General features: G+C 38.1%; 1 protein-coding gene across 2 annotated transcripts; it reads right to left on the reverse strand.

Moving 5' to 3' along the window:
• Window positions 1-602: 602 nt before the first annotated feature.
• On the reverse strand, window positions 603-25,499 carry AGGF1 (angiogenic factor with G-patch and FHA domains 1). 2 transcript variants are annotated; one of them, XM_034072686.1, is made up of 14 exons: window positions 25,183-25,499; window positions 24,174-24,270; window positions 23,536-23,741; window positions 22,561-22,707; window positions 21,917-22,105; window positions 17,795-17,864; window positions 8,768-8,879; window positions 7,458-7,509; window positions 5,637-5,738; window positions 5,141-5,306; window positions 4,223-4,305; window positions 2,948-3,075; window positions 1,962-2,061; window positions 603-940 (listed from the first exon to the last, which is right to left on the reverse strand). In XM_034072686.1, the coding sequence occupies exons 1-14, from the start codon at window positions 25,351-25,353 to the stop codon at window positions 740-742; spliced, it is 1,824 nt and encodes a 607-aa protein (XP_033928577.1). In that variant the 5' UTR covers window positions 25,354-25,499; the 3' UTR covers window positions 603-739. The 2 variants fall into 2 exon arrangements, with proteins under 2 accessions (XP_033928577.1, XP_033928576.1); XM_034072685.1 differs by lacking the exon at window positions 17,795-17,864 and adding an exon at window positions 10,482-10,836 and having other exon boundaries at window positions 25,183-25,497.
• Window positions 25,500-27,404: the final 1,905 nt, after the last annotated feature.

Raw genomic sequence — 27,404 nt, forward strand, 5'->3', positions numbered from 1 at the left:
AGAATATTGCTGTATTCCAAACATACCTTCTGTTTTAAAGGCATGAAATTTACTAAACAAATCTCAAGGAAGTTCTTCATAGAAGAAAATTTGGCTACAAACAGTCTCTTGAACAGTATTTTCTTCACTAATGCTACCTGTTAATTTATTTCTGGAGTATTTATTTTTTAACAGTATTGATAAATTGTTTAAAAAACAATGTTTTTTCCCCTCTTTAACTGAGACATGTAACTAGTACTAAACTGTATGAATTTAAGGGTGGTTTACCTCTTTTGCTGAGCATTTCATGGCAATTGTGAATAAGCACAAAATAAGAGGAAAGGAAAAGGGCAATATGATACTCTGTTAGTAGGGGCCTGAGGGATTTTTTCTTGTTTTTTTTATTTATTTTTAACCACTGTTCAAATGTTAAAGGTATATAATATTTTAATTCAACAGATGTATTGACTTTCCATGAAGACTTGTGTTAAACACAACTGAGGTAACATCCTGCTCTTGATGATAATCAGTTCCAAGTACTTCATTTGAATATGCCCCTAAACTCCATTTTTTCTTAAAAATGTGTTTTTATAAAAGCATGAAAACGACAGAAAACCAATTAATAAGAGTTAGTCTTGTATATTTTTATCCACAACTGTATTTTACATATGCCAAACTTCTGCTTTAGCAAAAGAAACAAAGAGTAAAAATAAATTCTCTCCCAGCTATTTACACACAGGAATTACCCTGCTGTGGGACTTTACTCTAAAGTCCCTCTAACCCAAGGTACAATCTTAGGTGTATCTTTTTGTGATTTTGGTTCTTGGAAGTTTTCAGCAAACCTTTCTCTTGCTTTATCCCAGTTCTTTTTATTCTTGCTCTGGATGATCTGAACATCTTCAGCTGAAGCTGGTCTACTGGTACCCAAACCTGCATGCGTCTTATGTAACTGAAGGTGGATCTGTCAAATACATTAAATATGGTAACTGCAAGTTAGGTATTCTAAATACTTTTACATCATGTTTTGCAACACTAATTCCAACCCCCATCCCCAAGTGCTTTTCTTTAAGCCTCTAATAACATAGAATCATAGAACAGTTTTGTTTGGAAGGGACCTTAAAGCTCATCTACTTGGAGCCCCCTCCCACAAGCAGGGACACCTTCCACTAGACCAGGTTGCTCAAAGCCCCATCAGACCTGGCCCTGAACACTGCTGAGGATGTGGCATCCACAGCTTCTCTGGGCACCCTGTGCCAGTGCCTCACTGGCAAACTCTCATAGCGAAGAACATACCTAGATCATATGCAGACATCTAAAGTACTATTAAAAAGATGTGTCAAATCACCAGTTCTGGAACTATGAGCTGGAATGCTGAATGATGTAACCTGCCACTAACTGTGAAGTATTCCTCACTAAGTCAACAGTGTATAATCCCTGTGCTGTGTAGTCCAACAACAAAAGGTACAGTGTTGCTCTGAGCAGCCCTACTGCCAAAAGCACATCCCTGGTGAACAAAATGGGGCTGCCACAGAGGCCCAGAACTTGATGGCTACAGTGACTTTAGCCAATTGTTTCTTCCTCATGGTTCATTCATCTAGCTTGATTTTGTGCCACATCAGCCTCAGAGAAACTGAAGAATTCCACCAAGTCCATCTTGAATTCTTATCACCTAAAATTATTTCAATCTTCCTCCCAACTTTATATTCAGTTATAAGATTTTTTAATTGCTAGAAGCTGCCTGTACTCCCCTGTTTCGTACCAAGCATGGATATTACTGGCATTTTCTAGTTAAGGAACAAAATCACTGAAAAATTTCAAAATACTTTATTAATCAAGTGACTTGAGATTAGGCCTACTGAGATTATTCCTTCCTAACCAGAATTTAAAATGTTTTAAGTTAATAGTAGCTTACAAGTGCACATTTTCCACTGCAAATACATTTCTATCCCTTTTTGCTTCAAGGAAAAAACAGACAGACCTACCGGATCCTTGATACCACCACCATCCTTGCCCAGGCCTTCCCCCTTCTTCCATCCCATCTTCTCCAGCATTTTATGTCCTTTATTGCTGTTGCTGATTTCACTTTCAAGAAAGTTTAAGATAACTGATAAACAAGAGTTAATATGAAGAGTATGCTCTCTACCCAAATACTGAAGGAGAGAAATGTGCAGGCTCTAGAAATCAGGACTCAACTATGATACTTTTCCTACTTCCACAAAGAGTTATGCAGGATACACTAGTGCTACATTTTGCAAGTTCTTTCATTAATATTACCAAAGTTATTTCAAGCCCCTGATCAATATCAACATAACAGTCCTTCTGAACTACTTAATTATTTCTGTGATTAACTTCTGGGTGGGAACCAATTGCACTAGGTAAAAGACAGTATTCCTGCCTCACCACCAAATCATCCTAACACACATTTCATTGTCTCATACTTCCTTTTACTAACCTACAAGTTCATGTGTTTTTTTAGAAAACCCCACAACTACAGAAACAAAGGAATGATCAAAGAGGAAGACTAAAGCAAGTGCTGTTGTGTCCTAAGATAGGCTGGGTATTGACAGCGAAAGAAACTGCAGGTGAAAAATCTGCATGTGTACCATTAGTGGGACTGGATGAGAAAAACAGAAGCTGAGGCACTTGAAAAATAGGTAATATTGAAGGTGTCAGTAGTGCAGGTGAGGAGTTCTGTTTTTAGTTGGTAAGGAAGTGATCTAACCGTTCTTAACGGCCAAACTGATTTCTGTATGGAAGGTGAGAAAGAGCATTTATTACTACTAAGTGAGAATAGTTTACTATTTTCTAGATCTCTTAACACATTATATGTAGGTAATGAATACTTAACAAACTATATCCTAGTAACAACTTAGTACCTCTTTATCATAATTTTTTTAGATTCACTGAAGACACAGAGGATGCCTCGCTTCCATTCAAATCAGTCTCCCTATCCCCCCAGCAAACTTACATATGAACAGACGCTGGACTATCATCTCTCTGGAAGGTTCCTTCACTTCCAATGGTCTCTCTGCGTTTTCCCGCTCTGTCTTTGTACTTTGGATTCTTCACTGCTTTATTGTCTTCATACTCTGTGTTCTTTATCAGCAGGTTAAATACCATCAGGAGAAATAAAGTGGACTTTACATTTTTTATTTTTTGATAACTCCAATGCTTCCGCCAAAAGTAAGGCATTTTCAGTCTATTTCATTAATTCTACATTTTATAACAAAACCCCATAGTTCTCATTTAGTGGTTTCTTACCTTACAGCCATACTTTGTAAGGTTTGTGTGTGATGTTATTGCCATCATCACATAATAATTTAATTTTGCCAAATTCATTAATTTCACAGAGGCTGTAAATAAATTAACAGGTTCTCCTGAATCTTCACTTGTTCTGAAGAACCAATCTCGCCATATTAATCAGAAAACTATACAGACATGCTTTCTGTTTAAGCATTTGCCTGCTCCTCTACAGTTATTTCTTCAGAATAGGTGACAGAACTAAGCATGTGCATATATGTTATACTGGTATTATTTTGGTACCTCAAGAATTTTGAGAGAAATGATGTCATTCTGCTTTCTACACAAATACTTAGGACAAGTGCTAGATGTAACCTCATAAAAATAATCTTCAGAACAGAAGTAACTAGAATACTTACATACTATATTGCCTGTACATTCATGTTGGCTTTCTTCTATAGCAAAGCAGACTTAAAATAAAAACTTAAAAAATTTCCCTCTTCCTTCCATTTTTCAGTTGCTCATTATTTTTTCCTTTCCAAATACAAAATAGCACTGCAATTTAGTAAAAACTTAATTTGCAGAAATAAAAGTTGAAATTACTTTTTAAAAAAATAAAAACCTTAATCTCAAAAGGATGCAGAGTATTGCACATAATGGAATGAATCTTCTTTTCCTAAACTTTTAACAGAACTTTCATCACCTGTTACTATAATTTTTTCTGTAATGGTTTGTAAATAATTAATATTTAGTGTACAAAAGACAAATCTGAGTTAAACTACTAGGTCCATCTTATAACAAAAAGCCCTAGTTATCATTGTGGTTTCTTACCCTACAGTCATAATTTGTATGGTATGTGTGTGATGTTATTGCCATCATTACCAGGCTGAAGTTTGAATGAATTTTAAAGTTCTCCTTATTCAATTAATTCTATGGCTTAATATAGGAATCACAAAATAGATGCAGACATCAAACCCTTAATCAACTTCTATTGTAAACTCACCTGTAAACCATATTTTTCACGTATTTTTTTTAATGCTTTTCTTCTGACTATCTCTCTCTCTTCTTTGCTAAGTGCTGGGCAAACTAAAAGGAAGAACACAGGATTGATTTTCTAATTAATTATGTAACAATATTTTGAACTTAAGACAACTGTGAGAATTTTTATTCTAATATTACAGACCAAGAAAAAAATACATCATTATGTTGGCTTGGGTTCAGCAGTAGCGGTCATTTTTCTCCTTCTCAGTAGCTGGTGCAGTGTTGTGGTTTTGACTTTCAGTCTGGGAACAGTGCTGATAACACCAGTGTTTTTAGTTGCTGCTTAGTAATGTTTAGTCTGACCACGGACTTTCTGAGTCTCATGCCCTGCCAGGGAGTAGGTGAAGCTGGGAGGAAGCAGAGACAAGACACCTGACCCAAACTAACCGAAGAGGTATTCCATAGCACAGCATGTCACGCCCACTATATAAACTGGGAGCAGTTACCCAAAAGGACTAGATCACTGTTCGGGTTGGACTGGGTATCGATCGGCAGGTAGTGAGCAGTTGTATTCTCTTCCCTTGTTATTTCCCTTATCATTATTATTATTGGTGGTAGCAACAGTGATTTGTGTTATACCAGAGTTACTGGACTGTTCTTATCTAAACCTGTGGGAGTTACATTCATTCGATTCTCCTCCCCATCCCTCCGGGAGCCGGGGGGAGGAAGGAGGGGAGTGGGAGAGCGACTACATGGTTCTGAGTTACTGGCTGGACTTAAACCTTGACACATGTATTGTAGCATTGTTCCCAGGTAAGAAAAAATCTGTAAGAAAGCTGAAGTAATTATTATGCTTATAAAATAAATAGCCATAAAAATAAAGAGCCAAAATGAAAAAGAAAACCTAACCAACAAACATATCCTCAATAACATTACTAACCAGAAGATTCCTTTTTCCTGTCAAGACGAAGATGTGCTCTGACTTGTCCTGGTTCACATCCATCACAAGTATCACTGCCATGATGTATGTGAAAAGAAAGCACAGTTTCACCAATCTTCACTTCATCTCCATGTTCCAAGATGTAGGGATCACATTTTGTTTTAGGCTACAGCAAAAGAAAGTTTTGAAAGCCATGCTAATTAGTTACTAATGAAGGGTACTTCTATTCCAAAGGTATTCTATTTCATGAATACTTTTCATAATTAATTCATCTTAGTCTGACAAATACAGATAAGTATTCAACTGCAGTGGGTATTTCACACTAGCAACTGCAACAGTTGCAACCTAATATAAAGAAAACAAAAATATTGTAAATAGCCCTAAAATGAGAAGGGAAACAATGAAAAGATAAATGTCTGAAATAATATACAATGATGTTTTTAGTGATTTGCCATAAGTTTTCTTCAATGTAGCATTATAAGCAACAGGTACTCACCTGAAGAATCTGATTTCCATTAACAACTGTTCCATTCTGACTGCCTTGATCCACAAGAACATAATTTTGCAAATCGTGGTCAAAATACACTTCTGCATGGAACTGATAAATAGAAGGCTAAGCGAAGTGTTCTTATTAAGGAAATACTTAACAATGTATATGCTATTTTAAAGTAAGATTTCAGAATACATTTTAAATGAGTGGCTTTGGTGCTCATGACCCAGGACACAATGATTAACCATCATTTGCTGTTTCTTTTATATCCTTGCTGATACTGAGACTAACAACCTATTTTTTTTGTTTTGTTGTTGCAATTTTATATAGACACTGAACAGAGAAAACACAACTCCAAACTCAATGCTCTACCTCCAAAAATGGCCACTGAGCAAAATACAACATCCATTTCTTGCAGCCTTCTAAGGGTCTCAGTAAAAAACAGAAGTCTAAAAAAATCCTGTGACTGCTTCAAATTTGACAAGCAAAGTTCCCTTTTGTTACAGTTGAGAAAAAAATAATCAATCTGGGAAGAAAATGTTCATTTAAAGCCAAATCTCTTCTTATCTTTGAGCAATAATGGAGTTTCTACATTCAGTAATAAAAAAATAAAGAAATCAAAGTAGCATTTTGTAGAATGGCTAGCATTTACAACAGGAATACTCCCATAACAGTGAAGAATGACTAGCTCATTCAATAAATAATTTAATTCCTAGCTCTGTTTTATTGATTAGGATGAACCCAAACTTCTTCTGAAGATGCTACATCTACAGGGTGCAGTGTTTTTTTTTTTAATCTCACTTTACACTCAAGGAAATGACAAAGTGGTACACAGCTATTAACTATGAATAACAAGGTACACAAACTAGTAGTCAACTTTTTGGTCCTACAGATCTGTAATTTATTTTCCTGCCTTTGAGTCTTTATCTGCAAAGTGAAGTAACTTCTCATATAAACAGGCACGTACTAAAATGGTTGCATCACAGATAAATAAAAAGACTTGGCTTCTTCATGCATCTAATTTCAAATACATGCCTGAAAAGAAGTCATTAATAGCAGGAAAAGATTTGTTCTGGAAATTATCAGTATGAAATATGATGCATGGTTGATTAATCAGAACTAGACATAGTGAAACAGTAAAGTGTATCTCAGATATTGCATTTGCAGACAGTTTTGGTTTTTTTTTTTTTTTGTTTGGATGACATGTGTTTGTCAATCTAGATTTTCTTTTATTAAGAGTGCTGTATTTTTGGTCTGCAAGAGCCATTAATTTATTTTTAATCCTTCTTAGCCAGACAAAAAGTTTTCCATTAAGACCTGTTACTGAAAGAAATGATGTTAAATCTTCAAACTCCCTGTACATCACTTATATATTTATACAGTTGCCTTTAAGAAACAAAGTTAAACCTGTTAGTCTACCTAAACTGCAAGCATTTGATTACTTTATGAGAAAGTTCTAACTAGGTACATCAATATTCTACATACCATTAGTAATTTACAGAACAGTAAGGTTTCTTCCAGTTCAACAACTAATAAATGCAAGATTCAAAGAATTTTTATTTTTTTTTACTGTGCATTAATTACACTGTGGACTAGTAAAAGTCCAATTAAAAAAAAAAAATCAAATTTACCTTTTCTAGACTTTGAAATCGCACTGCTGTTCATGTTAAATTCCCATTTAGGAAAATACTGTATGTTTTTCTTTTTCTAACTTCAAATATCTCATTCTTAAGAAAATGAATGTAAGGTTTTGAAGAATTTAAAAACATAAAATACAAAGCTTCATTCATATGACGATCTATCATTCAGAAGAGAGAAACAAGTTACCTTACTGACTCCAACTTCAGGAATCTCAAGTGTGTGTCCAACACTTTTTTCTCTGAAAAGGCAAGTTGATATATAAAATCACAACAAATTAGAAATATGTGCATTTCACTAGAACTTTAATACTATGCTTTCCTTCTGAGCTACTGGGGAGCTTTACAGATATAAACCACTGTGTTGCTCTATAGGCCATGTGAGTACTTGCTTCAGGTCCCTTCTTCCATCCATAAACTATACACAGTAGACAATAAACATATGATCAAGCTGTACCGTTAATTTTTTATCTATAAATTTGTTATTTCTATCTGAACGTTTATACTCATACAATGTCTGTAAATAATAGTCTGAACTCTGCATCTTTTACGCTTTTCAGTTGGTATTCAATACTCAATGCTGAAGTTGACTTCTTGGAAATGTTAAGCAATACAAGCAATGAGAGAGTAGCTGATATAATTTTTTTTTTAAATCAAAGATACTGCAGTAGGAGCAAGAATTTGTGTATTAGTTCCTTATACCAGGGGATGAAGAAGCAACGCAGCTAGCAAAGGACTTACATGCAAAATACAAGAATTATCATTTGTTAATCTTCACAAAAATGTACCTAGAACACTCAAGATGTAAGAACGAATCAAAACACTTCAGCATTAGATAAGAGCAGTTGAAAAGGAGAAGTGGGGTTTTCAATAAATGTGGAAAAAAGCATTGATTCATCCCTAAATTCATCACCCACAATGAACAAATTTTGTTTTTTTTTAATAGTAGAACTTAAAAAATACATACCAGCCATTTTAGTATTTAAAAATGATGAACCAACCCTACTGGAATTTTAACGTGTTGAGGAACTCCAGAATATGTTTCCTCATGATCCTGAATTTCTAAAGTGTGTTCTTCCATTTCTGAAAGTTATCAGTGGTTCTGAAAAAACGTTACTTACTTTCTAGAAAACAACTGTTTTCAAAGAATGACTTGCAGTTACGCTGCCATTAGGGCTCAGACACAGGATCAAGTCATCATTAACAATCACTGACTGCTGAGCTAAAATTAACTGTGTATGCTATTATCACAGCCGTCGTGACGTTAAGTGACATGACCGAAATGTGGGCTAACCTAACTCCAGAGTACCTCACAACTTCTGCATGCTAGGAGGACAAGCACAAAGAGTAGGGACAAGCAATCCTGACTGGCTTCCACAGCTTTCAAAGTGAGGTACAATTTCAGATATATATATATATATATATATATATATATATATATATATATATATATGTGTTATATATATATATATGTATATAGCAAATTCTACTCAATTTTACCTTCCAATTGTAGCAGGCTTCACAGCTGTGATAATATAAAGTGATCCAGTCTGCAGAACTGGTGATCTTATTACAATCACTCTGATACAAGGAGGCCAGATCTTTTCTTCATCTGTAATTATATAAAAAACCCAATACTGTTACTACCAACAAATTACAGTTTTATCCCTATAGCCCATAGCTTTCAAATAACTGATAAACATGCAGCCATGATCTGGCTGAATCCTATGCAAATTTCAGAAAAATAAATGTATAACCACATCTGAGAAAACTTTGATGAGACTACTGCTTCAAAGGCTTTCTAACTGCATACTGAAGTATTAAAAAGGTTCACCTAATTCTCGTCATTTACATGTGCACAACCATTTAGTGAAAATAATAGAATATAAATACATTAATAAAATTTCATACTGTAAATTTATGGGTCATTAGTGATAACAGAATACAATTTTAGTTTGAGAAAAGGCAGCCCCTATTTGTTCACCACATCTCAAACCAAATGCATACAGAACTCTGTATTTGATAACTCAAATGTCAAACTTATTTTACTAGCTTTTACTCTTATAGAACTATGTACCAATATAAGAAGTAAAAAATAATAGATGAGCCTACAGATACCTATGCTTTTTTGCACCAGTTAAGTAATTATATTCCAATGGTTCTATAAATTCTGTTCTTGGGAAGTACATTTGCAAAAACTGTCTCCAGTGATGTCAGTTAGAAACAGATATGGATAGATGGGAAGACACCAGTTCACAAGGTACAAAGAGGTGAGAAACTGTCTCCAGTTTTTATTACTCCAGCATTATTGCAGAATTTATTAGAAAACAGCACGGGCAGTAAGTCTGTAAGCCTGATGAGAGCAAGCACATTTTGAATGGCATTAATCACTTAGAATATAAGTAGCTAAGTAAGTAAAGTAATGAGAACAGAAGAGACGAACTGACTATTTAACTGTGAGCAGGGCAAAGGCTGCAGTACAGACTTCTAGAGGTTGTGTTTTACTCTGTGCATTTGCTTACCTGTATCCTTTGCATATACATAGTTACAATTGGCTGCATTACAGTTTTCACAGGGTTTGGGGGTTTGGTTTGTTTGGGTTTTTTTTTGTTTCTTTGGTGGTTTGTTGTTTTGTTTTGTTTTTTTTTTTCCCAAAAGACAGTTCAATTCTAGAACATCTCTGATACAGAACTGCATACAGATTTCCTCTCTATACCCATTTCTTGCAAGTTGCCACTGGAATACAAACTGGGATTTCAACTAGTACTGAGTACTCCATGCAGATCCTTTTCACCACAGTGGACTCACAATGACTGTTCATGTACAGTATCAAAGATATTATATATTTGTTGGAGTTAATATATGAAATTACTGTGAGTTCTGTACTAGAATCTCTATTTCATAACAGACTTTCTCTTCTCCTGTCCCTATGCTAATCTAAACAAATCTTATACCACCAGTGAGTTTCTACACAAGCACAGGATGCTATACCTCTAAAGAGCTTTTACAAATACATCACTACTTCTGTGCAAGTAAAAAGAAAGAAACAAATGCTACTAACATATATATAACTTCTTAATTCAAAGTATCTTAAGACACGTGCTTTTATGTATTCATTTTTTTTAAATTATCCAGACTGTTTTCCTGTAATTAGTTCTTAATGGAGTCCTGTAAAAATACTGTAATATCATACATAAAAGCCATAATAATTCACCTTCATTTTCTGAGTCTTCTGAATAAGCAGTTTCTTCACTTGTTACTTCATCCTCACTGCTGTATGCTTCACACTCAGAATCTGTAATTTCACCTTCTTCTGGCTCACTCTCTGTGTCTCCTGTTCTCCTGTCATCTGCATGTGCTGCCGCATCCGGTGTACTTTTGCAAGAATGTGAATTTATATTGTCTGTAGAAATAGATTCTTTGGCTGTTAGACTGTTTTGTGGTTCTGTGTCCATTTTAGTCTTCTTTCTTATGCTTGGAGACTCCTCTTCTTCAGTAGAACTTAGCTGCTCAGCAGTGGAAAAGCAATTCAGAATGCTAGATGATTTCTGCTCTTCTGTGTCCAGATCCTGGAGGGGAGTTACAGAATGTTACATTCTTTACAGATCGAGTTATTCTGAAGTCTGCTATCAGCCTGGAAGTAAATTCTTCACTAGGAAGAATTATTTTTACAACTATTAAGAAACAGTTAAGATTTCCAGGAAGCTTTGTATATGCAGTCAAGAGAGCATTTCAGTAGAAACATTTTCACGTCCTGTTAGGCATGACTGACAGAGACCATCTTCTATGTGGGAGACTGCATTCTTCTTCTAAACTTCACTTACTGCCTCCTCTTTTCTCACACAAAACTCAAGATCCTTGTCCTCACTTTCAAACTGGTACAACAGCATCTTGAGTATTTTTCCATTTTGACTTTATGACACTTACTTCTGTCCCTCTCTCACTCAACTGTGGCAACTTGTTTAAAAGTTCTTTAACTGATCTTCATCATATCTTCCTCCTGGTTTTGTCTTCTTCTCACATTTTCCCACAGTGGTCCAGAATATCTGGAATGCCCACCCATGCTTGCCTAATCACCTGTTCTTCCTCCTTTCAGAATTTAAACTTTAAAAAAAGCCTTTCATCAAGATACTGGAGAGAATTTAGTTTATGCTATGTGAAACAGTTCTACTGAGTATCCATTTTGTACTGCAACAAATTTCTCCACTGAATAACAGACAGATAAGATCCTTACCACTGCATTTCATCAGCAGAAAAAAAGAACATCAACATTTTTTAAAGTGAGAAATCTAAAATGTCAAAATGTCATAATAATTTTGTCAGAGTAATTTTTACCTTGAAAATTTAATTCTCAATCTATTTACCTATTAATCTATGCTCATCTCAGGAAAAAAAAAAAAAAGAAGAAAAAGGAAAAGAAAAATGAACACAAATGGTTTGGCTTGAAAAGATAAATAAAAAAACCTCTCATATTTTTAATTATTTACCATCTTAAATTCAAAATGAACGCATTCAGTTGCCGTGAACTGTACCAAACGCTGCAGCACATCAGTTAAAAAAAAACAACAAAAATTTAACTTTTTTCAGTGAGTTCTCATATAGAGTATTTGATATTTCAAGATACATGCATTAATGTGAACGTTAATATCATGGAAATAAAAGCACTTTCAATTTTCAGAATTGTAAAACCTCTTCGTTGGCATGGGTGTAAGACAAACACAAGAATCCCTTTGAGCCCACCAGTCCAGCTGTTGGATACAACTTTACAGTGTACTTTTGAAATACTTTCAGTAAGATGGCAGATTGTCAGGAAAACCCATCACATTTTAAAAGACTTCATGCTTTAACTGAAAGACTGTTGATTTGGTTAGGGTTTCTCCACAATGTACTAGCTGTCCTCCTGGAGTCCTCTGAAGTATCAAGACAAGGAAGGAAAAGGATGTTTATTTTAAATAAAAGATACAGTAATCTTGCCAAAAGTAATCTTTTTGGCAAATCTGATTTTCACTTTTATGAGTGACTTTTTCCAGTGTATTTTTCCTTGTCTACATGTTTGGTATATATATTAGACTGATATCCAATACACCAACGTGCTCTGCAAATCTATTTTTTCCTGTAATACTGTGACCTATCAAAGTTTTACTCATGCACTCTGAAAGCAGAAACTAAATGGTCTACTCAAATCACAGCTGAAGCAGAGCAAGAGATGGCTGTGACGCACTGATGCCCAAGTATAATACTCCACACATTCAGGTCTTTCTCCACAGTGAACCCAGTGATACTAATTTTTGGTATCACTTCAGATATTCTACATTACAAAATAAAAAGTTGCTGTTTCAAAACCTGGTTACTAAAGAGTACACTTTCTTCCAGGTTGAAAACAGGAATTAAAAAAAAACTTTATAGACAGACGAAGCATTCTGCACATACAGTCTGCCAATATGACCATTAAACCAGTTCTCAGCTGTTTTATTTTTTCCACTATTGCTACAATCAACTGTTAGGAAAGTAAACAAACTAAGTAGCTCTGTTAAAGACTGATAAAAATGTAATCTTCACATTTAGAAATCCCTGTACAAAACTGAGGATTTAAAAATTGCATTCCTAAAGAATATGGATTTTAATCATGTTATGATTTTATGATGTTATGACCGCCTGATCAAGAAGACTTTGGATGAAGCACTCCATAGACAGACAGGAACACCGTCACACTCACAGGCCCTTGTCCTCATGGGGGACTTCAACCACCCTGATATCTGTTGGAGGGACAGTACGGCCCGGCACAAGCAATCCAGGAGGTTCCTCAATTGTGTGGAAGACAACTTCCTTCTGCAAGCAATAAAGGAGCCAACAAGGAGAGGCGCCGTGCTTGACCTTGTGCTCACCAACAGGGAGGGGCTCATTGGAAATGTGATGCCTCAGGGCAGACTTGGCTGTAGTGATCACAAGATAGTTGAGTTCAAGATCCTCAGACAGTGAGAAGAGCGTGCAGTAAGCTCACTGCCCTGGACTTCAAGAGAGCAGACTTTGGGCTCTTCAGGAACCTGCTGAGTAAGATTCCATGGGATATAGCCCTAGAGAGCAAGGGGGCCCAAGACTCTTGGTTAATATTCAAGGATCACCTGCTACAAGCTCAAGAGTGTTGCATCCCAACTAGAAGGAAGTGCAGCAGGAGGGCCAGGAGACCTTGGATGGATAAGGAGCTACTGAGGAAACTTCAAAGGAAAAAAAGAGGCTTATAAAAAGTGGAAGCAAGGACAGGCAGCCTGGCAAGAATACAGGGATGTTGTCCAGGAAGCTAGGGACCAGGTTAGGAAAGCTAAGGCCCAGTTAGAATTAAACTTGGCTAGGGATATGAAAGATAACAGGAAGGGATTCTATACATATACTGCAAATAAAAGATAGACTAAGGACAATGTAGGCCCCCTCCAGAAACTTTCAGGAGAACTGGCTACACAGGACTTGGAGAAGCCTGAGGTCCTGAATGAATTCTTTGCCGCAGTCCTCACTGGCAAAGGTTCTGACCACACCACCCAAGTCCTGGAAGGCAGATGCAAGGGACTGTGAGAATGAAGACCTTGGACCCACTGTAAGAGAGGGTCTGGTTCAAGACATTTTAAGAACCTGAACCTGCACAAGTCATAGAATCATTGAACAGTTAAGGTTGGAAAGGACAGTCAACCGTATTCTGGGCTGCACCAAAAGAAGCGTAACCAGCAGGTCGAAGGAGGTGATCCTGCCCCTCTACTCTGCTCTCATGAGACCTCACTTGGAGTATTGTGTGCAGTTCTGGTGTCCTCAACATAAAAAGGACATGGAACTGTTGGAACACGTCCAGAGGAGGCCACGAGGATGATCAGGGGACTGGAGCACCTACTGTATGAAGACAGGCTGAGAAAGTTGGGGCTGTTCAGCCTGGAGAAAAGAAGGCTGCATGGAGACCTCGTAGCAGCTTTCCAGTATCTGAAGGGGGCCTATAAGGATGCTGGGGATGGACTCTTCATAAGGAACTTTAGTGATAGCACAAGGGGTAATGGGTTAAAACTTCAACAGGGGAAGTTCAGAGTGATACAAGAAGGAAGTTCTTTACTGTGAGGGTGGTGAGGCACTGGAATGGGTTGCCCAGGGAAGTTGTGAATGGTCCATCCCTGGTGGTATTCAAGGTCAGACTGGACAGAGCCTTGGGTGACCTGGTTTAGTGGGAAGTGTCCCTGCCCATGGCATGCCATGGTTGGACCTAGATTATCTTAAGATCCTTTAGAACCCTAACTACTCTATGATTTCACAGGTCTGCATTAAAATACTCATCTTGGTGACGTCTGAAGATTAAGGCTGGGGATGCTGAGTGGGGATGCTAAATTCTTAAAGCATTTGAGGTGGTCTTTACTTGTGCTGGAGAAATCCTTTTGCACTATATATGATTACAAGTACTTACACAGAACATATGTAACATGTAACTATGCAAACAGCACCTAATATCTTGCGTCCACATAGCCACCGCTTAAAAAACCAAGCAACTGGCAGTAAACAGAATATTCAGTAAATACCATCCTGAATGACCTACCAAATATTAGCAATGCACTTTATTTCTCTTTGCCAGGATATTTTATCATTCATCCCAAACTCAAGGAATCATAGAATCAACTAGATTGGAAAGGACCTTTAAAATCACCAAGTCCAACCTTTACCCTAGAACTGCCACATCTATCACAAAACTACTAAGGGCCTCATCTATCCATTTTTTGAACACTTCCAGGGACAGTGATTCCACCACTTCCTTGGGCAGCCTGTTCCAACACCTGGGCACCCTTCAGTGAAGAAATTTCTCATATCCATTCTAAACCTCAACTGGCTCAGCCTGAGGTCATTACATCTTGTCCTGTTACTTGGCAGAAGAGATTGATGCCCACATCACTCTCTCCTTTCAGGTAGCTGTAGAGTGATACGGTCCCCCCTGAGCCTTCTCTTCTCCAAGCTAAACAATCCCAGTTCTTTCAGCTGTTTCTCATCACACTTGTGCTCCAGACCCTTCACCAGCTTTTTTGCCCTTTTTTGAACCAGTTCCAGCACCTCAATGTCTCCCTTGTAGTGAGAGACCCAGAACTGAACACAGGATTTGAGGTGCAGCCTCACCAGTGCCCAGCACAGGGGGATGGTCACTGCCCCAGCCCTGCTGGCCACACTATTGCTGATACTGGCCAGGATGCCATTGGCCTTCTTGGCTACCTGGGCACAAGCTGGATCATGTTCAGCTCCGTCAATCAGCATGCCCAGGTCCTTTTCCATGAGCAGCTTTCCCACTCTTCCCCAAGCCTGGAGCGTTGCATGGGGCTGTTGTGACCCAAGTGTAGGACATGGCACTTTGTCTTGTTGAATCTCGTATCATTTGCCACAGCCCATATATCCAGCCTTTCTAGATCCCTCTGCAGAGCCTTCCTGTCCTTCAGCAGGTCAACACTCCTAGCCAACTTGGTGTCATCTGCATAATTACTGAGGATTCATTCAATCCCCTCATCCACATCATCAGTGAAGACAATAAACAATACTGGCCCTAACACCAAGGCTTGAGGGACACCACTAGATGTGACACCATTTACCACCACCCTTTGGGCTCTGCCATCCAGCCATCTTTTTACCCAACGAAAAACATACCTGTCCAGGGCATGAGCAGCCAGTTTCTCCATTTCCAATACAGAACTCTCACAATACAGTATACAAAGTATGCAAGTACACACTTATTATAACCATGCTTTCTACACCACTGTATTAGGCACATACACATTCCTTTCTGTGCTGCTTTGCCTAATATATCTAAATAGTCAGTAGACCTACCCTAACAGTCACATGTTGGATACAGATGACCTCTGTGTGATTCAGCTTTGAGAAACTTTTTATCTGTTGGGTATCACCACATGATCTCTGATTTTTCTCTCATGAAGCATGAATAAAATTGAGAAGTAGGATGACTCTGCTCCATAATAAACTACTTCTTGACTACAGGGTCGAGTTAGTTTGCATTTCAGCAAAATAAAAAGACAGTCAAAGGTGCAAGTGAAATCAGGATTTTTATGTATCCCATGAGGACTGATCTTGTAAGAATTACAAATCATGCTAATGTGACTGGAATTGATGGTTTTGCTTTATAAAAAATAGGCCACAAACTACCAATTACAACAACCCTCTGAAATGCAGACTGACAATCTTAAAACATACATGAATGATTATAGTCACAAATATTTTAATGAAAAATTTAAAGTATTTTAAGCACTTAGCTATACTTTTTGCCTTACTGTGACAGAGCAAGATATTCTATCTTTCGAAACTTCGTATTTTTCTGTATTACGCCTGAAGGGGGCCTACAGGGATGCTGGGGAGGGACTACTCATTAGGGACTGTAGTGATAGGACAAGGGGTAACGGGTTGAAACTTAAACAGCAGATGTTTAGACTGGATATAAGGAAGAAATTCTTTACTGTTAGGGTGGTGAGGTACTGGGTTGCCCAGGGAGGTAGTGAATGCTCTATCCCTGGCAGTGTTCAAGACCAGGTTGGATGAAGCCTTGGGTGATATGGTTTATTGTGAGGTGTCCCTGCCCATGGCAGAGGGGTTGGAACTAGATGATCTTGAGGTCCTTTCCAATCCTAACTGTTCTATGATCAACATGCATGTTCATGCAATCCATCAGCATGCCTACAAATTAGAATTTACCGTGAGCATATATATAACTAGCATATATAACTAGCTTAATTTTAAGTGCACTGTTTAAACTACTGTTTTATAAATCAATTTCTTTTGTATAAAACATACAAGTATGTACAAATACAACTTTTCAGAAATGTGTAGTCTGTTGCTTCTTCATTTGCTAGTTCAGCAGATGATTTAATGGAATCATGAGCACTCAGCTTTCTAAACTAAATGGCTGAATATTAGAACTTTAGCACTGACTCTCTCAATTTGAAATATTAATCTTAAAAAAAAGTATTTTACTAAAACATTTTCAAACATTTTTAAATAGCTTTCACTCAGATGACTAAGCTTTTACTTGCTAGCACTGTTTCACAAGTACTTCAGTTACTTTTTTCCACCCTACACAATACTTTAATTTCCAATGCAAAAAAAGTCTGATTAAAAGCCAGAAAAAGAGCAAAGCTCTTTCTGTATCATAAAGAAGCCTTTCTAAACACAGGAGGATAGCTCCGAAAAGACAGGAAACATAAATTTGCCTTACTTAAAGAATGCATAGTTTGTTTAGTTAGGACACTGTACATTAACACAGTAATGCTAACTATGTCTCTTGCCAAATATTCTAGAATTGTCATCAAAGTTTTCTTCAGATGTTTTACCTATACAGTGTTTCAAATATATTTCAAAGTTACTTTGTAGATAAACTGATTTTGGTCAAATAGCTTCCAAAAACATAGCTCCCTTAGGAAAATAGGTATCTTAGATATTAGTTTTCCTTTAATAAAAGTATCAAGATTAAAGGTAAACATCCACAGACTAATGTATCTGTTATCTCAACTCTACCTTCACCAGAAGCTGCCAATCCAAAAGAAGAAATCTTCAGATTAGCCATGGTTTCTGTCAACTGACGTACCTAAAGATGGGACGAATATCAGCAAAAGTAAACTACACATGATTAAAAAAAATTAAAAAAAAAAATCACTGCTTGAAGAGTTCTAAGGGAAATACTACTACGAAAGCCTTGTCTCTCCTACAGAAGGAGATAGGACATATCTATAATGGAACAGAACATGGCAGAAGTTAATTTTGAGCATCATGCTGAAATACAATTTACTAGTAGTTTAAGACTAAACTGCAAAAACAGTTTCTGGGAAAAAAATGGCATATGGCAGACTCTGCATCTAAATTTTGCTGCGTATTTCTAATGTCACCAGTACAACAAGCAGAACTATGTGATCACTACGACACATAGTCTATTATCCAGCCTATATAGCAGCACTGGATCTTGATATTGGGCCAGGGATCACGATACCATTTATGCAACCTCATGGTTGTTTTTAATTTTTTTTTAATTTTTTTTAAACTTTTCCAAATTTGCTTATGTAAAGGCTTTTCTTGTACAGCAGATCACATGGTATTTCTTGCCCCACTTTTTTTCAGTATTCCACTACAAAGAGGTATCAGAACTGAACTGTATGCCCAAAAGTTCCAATGTATTCCACCAATCCTTTTATGTGAGCTGCACAGAGGCTACTTAATACTTCAAGCCAGCAAATAAAATCCCTCGTCATCTATTAAAAGCAAGCATGTGGGCAGCATGCTTAGTTTCATAAGTCAAAAGAAAACTATTTGTAATACAGAAGTTTGGTGACTGAGAAGACTCTCTTTACACGAAATACTTGTATAAATCAGGAACATTCCTCAGGAGATACTAATCACGGGAGTTACTTTCTGCTTTTTGTTTTTTACAATTAGAAGTACATTCATTTTAGAAGACACTCACTAGTATTTTCTGTTTTGTAGTGCAGCTTGTTAAAAATACAGTAATATTTTAACACATTATTCTTCAGATCCTCAGATTTATGTTGCTTTTTCAAGAATGCTGCAATATTGGTGGAGACTACACTTGCCATTTCTGTATTTCTAAGCACCCCAACTTGCTACTCATAAATAGATACTATATGTAACATAGCTGAGTACTCTAAATTCTTCACAATAGCTACATACTAAACCACAACTAAAAAATCCTCCTATGACCAGAAATAGGGTTAACAGATTAGCCCAGTTACCATCTTTTAGATTGAAAAAATGTATTAATTTTGGTTTAAACATAATAAATCATTCAAAATTCACATACAATTTCTGTAAAAACTATATAGCTATCAGTACCATCCACACAGAAATATCTGCTGTAATAATATATACATGTAGCTGATAAATTTTCATATTTCTTTTATTTGTCTACTTCTAAGTAATACTGCATATCTATCAAAACTTGCTTATATTTAACTCTTTAACTGGAAAAGAAAGAAAAGTTTTGTGAGTGTTTTATGTACTTGAGATTCTAGAACTACTGTTCACTGTCTTTCCTTGTTTCACATGCATATTCTAGTAAACCACCTCATCTTCATTTAGGCATAATGAAATTCAAGGGTGTATGACATATTCCCATAATTAGCCTGTGGTATTGCTTTATTTACCACTATTACTGGTCCACAGACCAGGCAATAAATTAAACTGTTCTCCAACTTGTACTGGCTATAGAAAGTCAAGTAAAACATACTTCCCAGAAATTATGGAAGGAAAAAGGAGAAGGCTGTGCCTAAGTGTTCAGAAAAACATTTCAATAGACAACTCTTCAACACAATGTCCTACTTAAAACCAGACATTCTGGGGTTTGTTTCAGGATGTAAATAATGCAGTAACTAGCATGAACTAATTAGTGACTTTTCCAATACCTCACTAAACTGAACAACAGTAATATTGCCAAGAAACACCAAGCATCTCTGAACTGGATTGTGCATCATATTTTTTTTTGTTTTATAACAGAAAAAAATTAAGATCTGTTAGAATAAAAGATTAATCTTTTATACTGATGTAACTTTTTTTTTAAACTAAGGAACAAATTTCTTACAGGATTAAGAACCACATAAGAATGAACTGAGCATGTAAAACAGGACAGGTTCTTTGTTTTGTCTAAATCTAACAGTTATGTAAATGATATTTACAACAGACATTATTTTCCTTTTTGAAATTTAAAGAGTAATTTTTTTTATTTTGTACGCTCCCATTTTTTGTTTTAAAAAAGTAGAAAAGGTCTTGATTCTTACTATGACACTAACCTTCACTTACTGTTGACAGACACAAAGATCTGTGTACTAATCAATATGACTTAAAAGTTTTTTCTGTTATCTTGTTGGTCAAACAAATTAATTCAAAATAAATCAAAGTATTCTGCTCACTATCAGTAGAACACATCAGAAAGTGGATGCCTACTTCCTACCTTATGACTGTGAAAGCTTCACACAAGAGTTGTTAACAAACCATCTATATAAAAAGTATTGTATCAACATAAATTAAGCTAAAGACAAGCATCTATTTCTAGAAAAATCAAATGACAGAAGCAGACTCTGACTGGATCCCAAAAAGTAGACAATGTTATTTGTCAGATCAGAGCAAACGTGCCACAGACCATTTATAAATACACTTGTGTATTTTGGTAAGTATGTAACAGTTGACAAGACTAAATTTAGGAGATTTATTAACTGCATTATACAATAATGCAATTAAACCCTTATTTCTACTAGCTTTCGATTCTGCTTTCCTGATGCATGATGAACAAAGTTCTGTATTAACAATGCCTTTTGAGAGTGACAGAATGCTAATCCAGCAGTTGTACACAACCTGCCCAGAAGCTGGATGCTGGTAAAACTCCTAGTTTCAACTGTGTTAGCTCCTCTCTCTGAAATCTAAATGATCATTATAATTACTGTTGCTATGCATACACCTCAAGCTTTCAGAACAGAGTGGTTTACATGAAGTTTTCTCAGAGAAGAAACTCCCACATCAGCTATAATCACACAATCATAGGATGATTGAGTTTGGGAGGGACCTTAAAGATCCTCTAGTTCCAACCCCCCTGTCATCTGGAGGGACACCTTCCGCTAGACCAGGTTGCTCCAAGCCCCATTCAACCTGGCCTTAAACATCGCCAGGGATAGGGCATCTGTTTATTTATAAAATCTGCAGTCAATCCACTACCACTATCCATTTAACCTACCTTCACTGGTTCTTAATGTAAACAGTTTCCATTTTGAAATCTTTCACAAGATCTCAAGTTCTGATACAAAATTTTCAAACTTGGTACTGGCGCTACGTAACTGTTATGTAAGAAAGAGTACCTGGGCACTAATACGATTACTTCAGATTTCAACCTATCAGCTTGACTGAGGCCCACATAATGGAATTATGCATTGAATAATAAGGCTTCAGTCCCTTACAGTGATAATTTATTAAGATCTACAGCTTATCCATGCACTGTGGACAACAAAAATGTATTGAACAAATAAAACAGCGATAAGAGAACATAATATGCAAAGAATTTGAACTTCACAGATGTTTCCTCAATCCTAAATGATGTTAGAGATACAGTAAAATGTCAATGGCGTGAGCTTTGGAATAAAATCACAAAGAAGTGGTGGTGTGTGCATGTGTTTCCAAACTTTTAGTCAGTTTTTGATTCACCATATGAATTTAAAAAAAAAAACCAACCAACCAACCAGAACAAAAAAACACCAACAAAAAAAAAACACAAGCCAAAGCCCCCAAACCAAGACACTGAGGTAATACTGACATTCTGATGTAAATCCAGCCCACACAATCCCTGAATTCATTCTGGTGTGGTTGCTGACATTCAATTTTAGGGATCTATACAGTTGTACCGTAATAAAATAACATTGAAAAAGTGAGGGGATTGAAGTTTTGAGTTCCATCCTTAATCACTCAATGGAAAACTATTTGAACACTTATCACACATTAGCAACCTGCTGTATACAGTTTAAGGATGTTTGAATCCTTCAGAAATAAGCATACATCTTCAGCATAAAACTAAACCCCACATGATAAATTGCATCATGAAAAAAAGCCCTAGGTTTTGTGATTTCTCTCTGTCAGTTCTAATGTTACCTTATGGTCATTTGCAGTAATCCGCTCTGGCTCTTTTCTCTTCTTTTTCCCTTTTTTATCCCTGGTGTGCTGAGTACCAGAGGTCTGATAAGACTGCAGATCCACTCGTGAATGAAACTGGTATCGGCCACTTTCCACATCACAGTAGTAATAAATTCCAGTTGCTGGATCATAATATAGTTGATTTTCCTTTATAAGGACCAAGTAACAGTGTTATCATCATTTCATTAAATACACTCATCAAAGAGATACCTACTTAATAAGGAACCATATACTAAGTTTAAAAAAAAAACAAACCAAACCAAAATTCAAATGTGGTGGCTTGACAAGGGCTGACTACCTGGTGGCCTGTCCAGCCAGGCTCTTCAATCCTCCTCCTCACCAGGACCGGAGAGACCACAAGATGAAAAGCTCGTAGGTCAAGAAGACAGGGATATCACCCTCAAGGGCAAGCCAGATTCAATTTGGTGAAAATAAACTGACTGAAATCATTGAACAACTAATTTTCATTACTATTCACCTTCAGTAACATGTTTTTCAAATCAAAGTCAGTTTCGATCTTAGTTCTTTGCTCACATCAACTTTTACTACTAAAACTTTTTCAAGAGAGAAAAAACACCAAGGGTTTTGAAAATAATCCTTACCGAATTATAGTAGAATCCAGTACTGTGGTCATAATACAGTCCTGTATTTTCATCATAAATAAATCCGGTTTGTGAAACAGCAGCTTCAGCAGCAGCTCTCAAGCTCTCTGCCAAAGAACCCTCTGGCAATGAAGTATCTTCTGCTTCCTGATACCAGAAAGTAACAAATTATATTTTCTTCCAAAAATGAGCACTTTACAATACCCTATTTTAAATAAAACACATTAGTGTTTGATGGACTTGGACTGTTTCAATAGTTATTAAACAAGAAGACAAAAATCTAACTGTAGTTTACTGATAAACTCCTACTGTGTCTTTTCCCCAACCTTTACTCAGAAGTAGCCGTGATGAGCAACATACGCAGCAAGTTTCTTTCAGTACATTCCTGAAAAAGATTTCTTCTTTGCTCCATTTCAGTTGCTAGATGCTAAGGCACAAAATCAGCTAAGCTGCTGGATAACAGAATGAAGAAAAAAACCACAAAAAAATAGCCACATAACCCCCCCCCCCCCAACAACTTCCTTTCTGTCTCTGTTGTCTCCTTATATCAGTGGAAGAAAAGAAAAAGTACATTTCAGATAGTTAGCATGACCATCTTGAACATACCCTACTGATTTAATGCCATGCTTCCAGGCTATGTAGGACATAGTTTTTTTCTGTTTGTGTTCTTTTTAAACAAATCTAGGATTATGTTACACTCGGAACATACTACAGAAAGAACTAGCTACATAGCGCAAGGATGTTTGCCTGCTATTATCAGCACTAAGCCATCACACACACAAAAACCCCAGCCAACCAAACAAAAACAAACAACACCCCCCCAAAAAAAAAAACCAGCAAAAAAATCCCCCCAAAACCAAACCCCAACTCCCTGCTTCCCTCCCTAGTGACATCAAGACCAAAGCACATCTTTGAAATGTAATACCAATAGGGTGATGACTTCAAAAATGGCAAAACCCCAAACATTTCTATAACCTGTGAATTCTGGATGAAATTTTCCTCTGCTCCAACTTCAGCAACTTTGGGGCTATCCGTCCTTAATGGAAGATTAACATTTCTCTGCAATTCCTCTGTGGAATTATGCTCAGTGCCTTCAGTCTCATGATTGTGCTGCACTGGCAGTTCATCTGCACAATCCTGAGTATCAGTGTGATTGTAGTAATCTTCATAGCAGTAAAAATCTGTGAGGTGGGAAGGGAAAGGAAGTTGGAAGTAGCATAAATTACCAAAGCAGTATTTTACACAATGCAGTTTAAGGATCCTAAATCTTAAACTGGAAATTTACGGGTGCAAGTAGCCTAATAAAAATCAATTATTAGGTAGTGCCTCTGCTTCAAATTTATCCTATTCTTACTGAAGAAACTGTATGTTGTTTTAATGTACTCTGAAATCTGGCAAAGCATGTATGTGTGTAATACATGAGATTACTATGTAACAGACTATGACATGAGTTCTGCTACAGTCCATGCTATGTTTTATCCTGTTCTAAAAGGAAAGGCTTGAATAAGTAGGAAATGGTCCAAAAGATAATGTCAGGTTACTGACCTTAATGCAGAGTTGAAATAAATTTTATATAAAATAATGCCTGCTAAAGCAATCATCACCCTTTCTACCTGCTTGTGACCATGCAGCATAGTCCTCTGTCTGTACTTCTACGCTATATGTATCCTTCTCCTTCCTATTGAGGATTTCCTTAGTGAGCTCTTCAACCTGAAAGAAGAACAGCATCTTACAGAACACAACACTGGATTTTAGGAATCCACATCAGAAAAGAGTATCAGGCTATTCCATATTCTATAATTCAAACAACACAATTGCACTACAAGTGTTTCAACCGGTTTTTGGGTGGCAGCACACAATTTTTTACTTGAATGGCTGGCATAATGAAAAACATAATTTCTGCTCAGAAAGGGTATAATAATAATGGCAAGCACTTAGAAAGAAAAATAAAAACTTAACCAAAGTTATTCTTAAGATTACCACCCTGAAAAGTTGGATTTCAAGCAACACCGTTCAGTGGTGACAAACTGTTGCATTTTATGAAAACACAGAACAGTTTGTGTTGAAAGGGAACTTAAAAATCATACAGTTCCAGCCCCCCTGGCATGGGCAGGGACACCTTCCACTAAAACAAGTTACTCAAAGCCCCGTCCAACCTGGTCTTGAACACTGCCAGGGATGGGGCAGCCACTGCTCCTCTGGGAAACCTGTGCCAACGTCTCACCACCCTCAAAAGAATCCATAGGACAGTTCTTTCATTCTTCCTTTACCTCACCTTGTTTATTAAGCTTCTCTTCTGCTGCTAAATGCAGTTTTCCTTCTGACTGCGAAACCAACTTTGTGGCTGAGAAGACGTTACCACTCCCACACCACCACCTTTCCAGCCAAACCTTGAGCGTTGACTCGGGACAGCAAACTGGAGCCAGAAGATGCAGCAGCACTCTTGCTGGTCGCTGAAGTCCCTCCCGCAGGCCAGGAGAGCCTGCCCCATGAGCCCGGCTCGGGCGGAGGGAGCCAAGGATATCAGGCGGGGGGAAAACGGCAGCGCGGATGCCTGACAGGGCTGGTACCGGCTGCCGCCCGGCCCGGAGAGAGGCGCGGGCCGCGGGAGCCGTGTCGTACCTGTCTCCTCAGCGCCTCGTTGCCCTCCCGCGCCTCGCGGTAGAGGCGCTCGGTGCGGCGCAGCCGCCGCTGCGCCCGCTCCAGCTGCCCGCGGCAGGAGCCCAGGTCCGCCTCTAGCGCCGCCACCCGCTCCCGCAGAGCCCGCTGCTCGCCGCCGGGGGGCGAGGCCATGCCCGACCGCCCGCTCCTCAGCGCCCGCCCGTCGGCCGCCACCGGACGCCTGCGACGAAGCGGCGGCCGCGGCCTCCCGCACAGGGCCCGGCCATGGTGCCCAGGTGGGCGCGAGGACAGCGGCGACGGAGCCTGCGCCCCGGCGGCGCCGCCCAACGGGAAGTTCCGCCGCCGTGCGCCAGCACCTGTCCGACGGGCGGGAGCGCGGCGCGACCCGGAAGGGGCCGCGACAAGTCGGAAGTGACGATTGTGGGTGCTCGGCAACGCGGTGGGGTGGGTGGGCTCGGAGCAGCACAAAGGGGAGCGCAGCGGCGGAGGGGCGTTTGACCTACCGGAGTTTGGGGCTTACGCGGGGCCGTGTGGGGCTGTCACTGCTTTGTTAAGGCGTCTGTGAACGGCCTCAGTCAGCACCGGCGCTTGGTCGTGCCCTGGGGGGCGTGTTGCTGCTGGCATACTGTGAGGCTTCCCCTGGAACACGCGGTGGAGTGAGAAGCACGTATGTTGTTATACAGACGTGCAGCACGGATTTGCTCGGGATGTTTTTTTGTTTCTTCCTTGATATTTCTCAGTGTATACTGTGGCACGCTACTTCATATCTATACAAACTGCTGCAGTGTTTGGAGAGTACTGCAATTGTAGCTGCCTGTGCAGCATCCAGGGCTACCATGTATAAATCTATGCTCAGTTGTTAACAAAGTCCAAGTGTTACTTTTGTGCCTTGCTCCAGAAATACCATAGTAGGTCAGAGCCTAACAGTTCTTAGACCTGTCAATAGTAAATACATCGCATACATGGGCATTGACTCCTGCTAGCAGATATGTCCTCAGTAATGCACCACCTTTAGAGGAAGTGTTCACCTGATGGTTTGAAGTAATGTATGCATTTCATATGTATGTATAATAAATACCATATATTTTCATGTATGTCTCGCACATATGTATATTTCATAGAACTTTATTGGTTTTGACCTTTGACTGATGGTTCTTACTATGCTGAAAGACTTTCCAATGGGATGGGGGCTTTAAACTTTGCAGTGCATCATGATGCAGGCAACAAAGTCATAGCTGTGCTTCTGTGGCTGCTGAATACAAGGTGCTGGCTTATTGCCCATAAAACTTTTGCATCAGCATCAAATTAGTGATTTTTTTTGTCACTGCAACCTGTCAAGGCACTTCTGAAAGACCTCACTCGGCAGATAATACAACCCTTTTGGTCTATGAGTTAGAAGCTGAGGTAGTACTACCTTTGTTCAGTTGCTTCCAGCAGCTGCTGAAGTAATGACCCATTTTCCAATAAATAATAAGTTCAAACACCTGTGAGCTGGAAAATCACGTTATGTCACAGTATTGTTTTAGCAGGAACACTACTTTCTACTGCAAAGGCAAGCAGGTCATGCACAGCTCATTAAGTACCATACTAACCAGAAACTGCCAGAACCAAATGCCTGAACTCCACAGGGTGGGCTGCCTGAGCAGGCAAGAGACAAATCTGTATTTATTCATATCCTAACTGAAAGGAAATGGGTAAAATATGTATGTAGCTTGTCTTCTTTACAGCATTATGTAAAATGGGGTAAAGCTGTAGTGTGGACTGTAGGTCTTACAGTTTTAGGCCTCAGTTTTTCTCTTCCATAGTTTCTCACTGGAAAGGTTACATTTTATGATCTGGAAATTAGTATATTGTCTCTGTCAAAAGGTGTTTCAGGTAGTGCTTTTGTTTATATCATAGTGGTTTCACTCAGCATGTATAAGTAAAGAGGAACCTGAGCTGGGTGAAGATAGTTTCTGAAAGAGCAGAGTCTTCATCCACTGAGTCACACTATCTAATAAGATATTATTAAAAGATTTGGCTAATCTCAGGCCTTTGATCTGAATGTCATATATTTCAGTCTAAAAATAATGGATTATGAAGTTGAAGAAGTGAAAAGATGATGAATTATGCCAGCACTTCAAAAAGTGTGTGTTCCTAAAGGTTTGCAGCAGAAGAAAATGGAGAGGACAGAGGAGATGTACATCCCTGCAAGCTGGGGCAACGCTCTTGGATGCCTTGGT

The sequence above is a fragment of the Melopsittacus undulatus genome, chromosome Z (assembly GCF_012275295.1).
Source record: "Melopsittacus undulatus isolate bMelUnd1 chromosome Z, bMelUnd1.mat.Z, whole genome shotgun sequence".
NCBI classification, from domain to species: domain Eukaryota; kingdom Metazoa; phylum Chordata; class Aves; order Psittaciformes; family Psittaculidae; genus Melopsittacus; species Melopsittacus undulatus.

Bases quoted from the DNA above. Each gene is read 5' to 3' on its own strand.
- AGGF1 (XM_034072685.1), bottom strand. From the start codon at position 25,353: ATGGCCTCGCCCCCCGGCGGCGAGCAGCGGGCTCTGCGGGAGCGGGTG. The intron at 8,880-10,481 runs GTGAATTATTAT...ATATAATTACAG, and splicing joins AGAAGACTCAGAAAATGAAG to ATGAAGAAAAGATCTGGCCT. The intron at 941-1,961 runs GTAGGTCTGTCT...TGTATTTGACAG, and splicing joins GTGGTGGTATCAAGGATCCG to ATCCACCTTCAGTTACATAA.